Raw genomic sequence first — 5,000 nt, forward strand, 5'->3', positions numbered from 1 at the left:
TTTTACTTGTTTCAGTCATTTGACTGCGGCCATGCTGGAGCACCGCCTTTAGTCGAGCAAATCGACCCCTGGGACTTATTCTTTGTAAGCCTAGTACTTATTCTATTGGTCTCTTTTGCCGAACTGCTAAGTGATGGGGACATAAACACACCAGCATCGGTTGTCAAGTAATGCTAGGGGGACAAACACATATATATATATATACAAATATACGACGGGCTTCTTTCAGTTTTCGTCTACCAAATCCACTCACAAGGCTTTGGTCGGCCCGAGGCTATAGTAGAAGACACTTGCCCAAGGTGCCATGCAGTGGGACTGAACCCAACATTTACTGTACTACCCAGGGTAGCCCTACTTTATATACCCTATCATGGTTTACCATAAAGGTATCTCTCCAACCTTGACTATACTACATTGCATATAAGGACATTCAAGAGCAGCACTTCTCCCTTTTACCTTACACACCTCCGTACTAATCAAAAACAATCCTACCTGCCCCATTTTTTGAATGCTTACCTTGCACACTTCTACACAAACAAAGACAGGCCCTACTGTCTCCACTAACAATATTCACCTTACACACATCTACACCAACCATGGCTAGCCCTACCTTCCCTTATATTTACTTCACCTATACATTAACTCGGGTTTAGCCCTAACTTCTGCACTTTCACTGCTTACCTTTCATACCTCTGTATTCACTCTACTTTTCCTCCAAAGTTTAGCGCGTCCTGGATTAGACATTCATAGATCTTCCCCTACACTCGCAATAGCTAACCCTATCAGAACTAGCATAAAGTAATCACATCATCCCCCTCAAACACACACACACACACACACACACACACACATGCATTGCATGCACCTGTCTGTATGATTGACCTCTGACACCAATGACAACAAACAATTTCACAGCAACAAACTAACAAACATCACATGGACAGATGAAATGGTTTCCTGGTGAAACTTAAAACAAAAAAAAAATGCCACAATTCAGCAATATCTATGTTCCTTATTGTTTTAATTATAAATATGTTAAAAAAATATTTCTGTTGTTGTTGTTGTTGTCGTTGTTGTTGTTGTTATTGTAGTTAATATCCAGTCTTTGTTATTTTGTATTTTCTCAGTCTTCATCTGTTTCTCTTCTGATGTTTGTGGAACAATAAGCAGTTAGATCTGGTAAAAGAAAGCAAAATATATATATATATATATATACATATATATTTACAAATATGTATTTATATACACACAAAGACACACACACACACATATACACATATATATAATATTGATACAAACATATGTATTCATAAGAACACAACACACACACACACACAGAGGCATAAAATACATTCATAAATGAAAATTTAAAGCATATTTATATGCTTAAAATATTTTTTCACAATGTACAATAACATCAGTTTTACACAAGTTACTATAACTGGATGATGATGATGGTGATGATGATGATGATGATGATGATGGTGATGATGATGATGATGATGATGGTGATGATGATGATGATGATGATGATGATGTGTTGGTGGTAGTGGTGCTGGTTGTGGTGGTGGTGGTGATGTGGTGGTGGTGGTAAGGTGGCAGAGGTTGTTACCTGTCAGTGGCATCATCACCATCATCATTATCATCCTCATCCCCATCATCAATTAGAGGAGGAGGAGGAGGAGGAGGAGGAGGTAATTCATGTTGAATATAGTGTAATGCTTTATTCTTTTTATGAGTTTCACTCTTTGGACTGTGGCCATGCTGTGGCACCACTCTGATATAACCAGCCCCAGGACTTACTTTAGGACTGGTTCTTAATCAATCGCTTTTTTTTTTGCTGAGCTGCTAAGTTACAGGGACAGAAACAAACCAACACTGGCTGCCAAGTAGTGAGAGACAAACACAAAATACCTGCACACATGCACACACACACACACACACACAACACATTCACATAAATGCACACACATGCAGGTCTTCCATACAATTTCTGTCAAGTGAAATCACTCAAGGCATCGGTCAGTTTGGAGCCTATAGTAAAAAGCATCCAGCCCCAGGGTGCCATACAGTGGGACTGAACCTGAGGCCAAATGGTTGTAATGCAAACTTCTTAACCTTATGACCAAGCTTACACTTTAAAATAAAACAGAGCAAATGAGAGGTGTCAATGATATCAGCCAAGACATTAATATAGAGATGAGCTGATGTAAGGGTCAAGCCAACAGGGGAGCCATTATGTACTCAGTTGAACTGCAAGAAACAGCAGCTAAATTTTCCTCAAATCATAACCCACCACGTTAAAGAGCAGGGGGTGTGGGGCACATTAGAAATGTAACCCTAAATACTAAAAAATAAAATGGGGAGAGGATGTTCATTCACTGAAACTCCTTTCATCATAAGTTTGCTTATTCGGGGTTAAGCTGAGGCTAAACAATGACAACAATGATGACAATAATGTATAGAGAGTAAGATAAATATTAAACCATGTCTGCCTAGTTTTCTTTTCGTTTTTGACCCGATTCCAATTTGGCATCATCTCCTCCAACAAGATCAGGGAAAACGGGTTGATTTTCATTATCAGGACTGCTTGATTTCTTTATGACATTTTCCCAAAACGACGCCTTCGCTGCTGTCCCTCCTTTTACGGTACTCGTCTCTTCCGTTTCAGCAGACTCATGTTCAAGTTGGTGAAGAACCGTAGCATCAGCAGCAGGAGATTGCAAACCTGGAGCAACAGGTGCCGGAGACTTCTTGGCAGATTTTGTATTGATGTCAGCACCACCTGGTGGCACTGGTGCAGGGATTGTTTTAAGACTTGGCCGTGGTCGTTGTGTGGGTTTGCCGTCCAGTGAGATGGCCAAGATTCCACTCTTCTCGCTTTTTAAGTTCTCCATCTGGAGTTTTGATAAACTTCGAGCTGTGATGCTGTGAATCTGAAAAACATTCAGAAAGGAAAAGAAGAAATGAGATTTTTTTAATGTCTAACATTTAAAAGTAGTTCAAGAAAACTTATGGAATTTAACATATGTAGGACATGTATACAGATACAAATATGCACTCACATACATACATGCACACCAATTTGTGTGTGGGTAGATATACCTGCTATTAATACACACATATATATGTATGTCTATGTGTACATTGTGTGTGTATGTGTGTGTGTGCGTGTGTATATATATATATATTACTTTGTGACTGGCCCTCATGCCGGTGGCACATAAAAGCATCCACGACACTCTTGGAGTGGTTGGCGCTAGGAAGGGCATCCAGCTGTAGAAACTTTGCCAGATCAGACTGGAGGGTGGTGCAGCCATCTGGTTTGCCAGTCCTCAGTCAAATCGTCCAACCCATGCCAGCATGGAAAGCAGACGTTAAACGATGATGATGATGATGATGATATATATATATATATATATATATACACATACATACATGATCTTGTTATGCATGTGAGTGCCTGTGTGGGTAGATGTGTGCATGCAGGTAGGTATGTGTACGTGAAAGTCTGTGTATATGTGTTTATGTATGTGTAGTATAATATAGAAGAGGGCGAAATGCTGTGTGTATGTGTGTTGAGAGAGAGAGAGAGAGAGAGATAGTAACCTGTTGTTTGGGCAAGAAGCTAATGTTGGAGGTTTTCGTCTCTAACATACAAAACTAAACAAAGCAACAGAGTGCAGTTGAATATAATGTACAATGAACATTCAAAAATTAAAATTGAATTCAACAAAAACTAAAGAAAACATAAAGAGAATAAAAAATACGGGCATAAAAAAACAAAACTGAAATAATAATAATAATAATAATGATAATAACAAGAGCACTCAGAGAGTGCAAACCTCTGCCAAGGCAGCACCAACGTCCTCTCAATGATTAGCCAGAGATGATTTTTAAAATGAGAATATCTGAAATAAACTCAGCTGCTCTCATAAATGAGAATACTAAAAAAAAAAAGCCTGACCGCTCTCAAAAGTTAAATAAAAAAAAAGAGGAAAAATAATCCAGAATCCTTGTCTGGTACCGGATTGATCCCAAATTGATCCCAGTTCATGCCAGTCATGACGCCAAGCATCCCTGAAAGTTTCATCCGAATCCATCCATTTAGATATCTTGTCCACAGACAAACAAACAAATGAAAATGACTGAAAACAATAGCTCCACCTTCGGTAAGGCGGAGGTAATAACGGCAGTCAAAGACATTCCACAAATGTCTCTTAAAAACAGAAATAAACAGAGAGAGACAAGCATTTAAGGATGGGGAAATAATACTCATTGACATTTCTCTAAAATTACTATTATTAGCTTTTGTTTATTTATTTACTTAACTTTAGCAAAATCTGGCATTTTAGAATTTAGATTATTTTTTCATCTACACAAAGACTTTTGTAAAAAAAACAAAAATAGTTTTCTAAATTTGTTAATTTTTTTTCATGCAAAATAAAAAAAAGAATGCAAAAATATAAATGTCCTATATAGGAAAGTACAATCATATTTAATATGCTTGTGTACACTTCGATGTGGGAAGAGGTTTGGCGACAAAAAGTTCTCCTCATAGAAAATAAGTGCAAAAATACATCACTAGGTTATGAATGACACCAGCAGATTGTAGAATTCATATGTTCCGGCATTATTATGCTCCATCATCATCATCATCATCATCATCATCATCATCATCATCATCATCATCATCATCATTTAACGTCCGCTTTCCATGATGGCATGGGTTGGAGGGTTTGACTGAGGACTGGCAAACCAGGAGGCTGCACCAGGCTCCAATCTGATCTAAACTTTAACTGACCAATGGAGGGCGCGTAGTCTTACTCACTGCTAGGCTCCAGCAGGCAGCCTTATTCACACTGTTTTGAATTAATCATGCATTATTTTGTAGCTTTGAAATTTCGATGAGGTAACTGTAAATTTTTCGAATGATATTGTAGGGCTGGTGTGAGAAGCCGGATTTGGACAATTTGAACATAAAAACAAGTTGAATATTT

At 38.2% G+C, this 5,000-nt stretch overlaps 1 protein-coding gene across 5 annotated transcripts in view; it reads right to left on the minus strand.

Moving 5' to 3' along the window:
* LOC106884267 (rab effector MyRIP) overlaps positions 1-5,000 on the minus strand; it is a 65,231-nt gene continuing 60,231 nt past the window's right edge. For all 5 annotated transcript variants that reach the window (XM_014935552.2, XM_014935554.2, XM_014935553.2 and 2 more), the window contains 2 exons: positions 2,487-2,936; positions 1-1,176 (listed from right to left, as the gene is read on the minus strand). In XM_014935552.2, coding sequence (XP_014791038.1) covers positions 2,496-2,936 — 441 coding nt within the window. In that variant the 3' untranslated portion in view covers positions 1-1,176; positions 2,487-2,495. The remainder of the gene's footprint in view (positions 1,177-2,486; positions 2,937-5,000) is intronic.

This window comes from Octopus bimaculoides, chromosome 10 (genome assembly GCF_001194135.2).
Source record: "Octopus bimaculoides isolate UCB-OBI-ISO-001 chromosome 10, ASM119413v2, whole genome shotgun sequence".
In the NCBI taxonomy this organism is placed as follows: domain Eukaryota; kingdom Metazoa; phylum Mollusca; class Cephalopoda; order Octopoda; family Octopodidae; genus Octopus; species Octopus bimaculoides.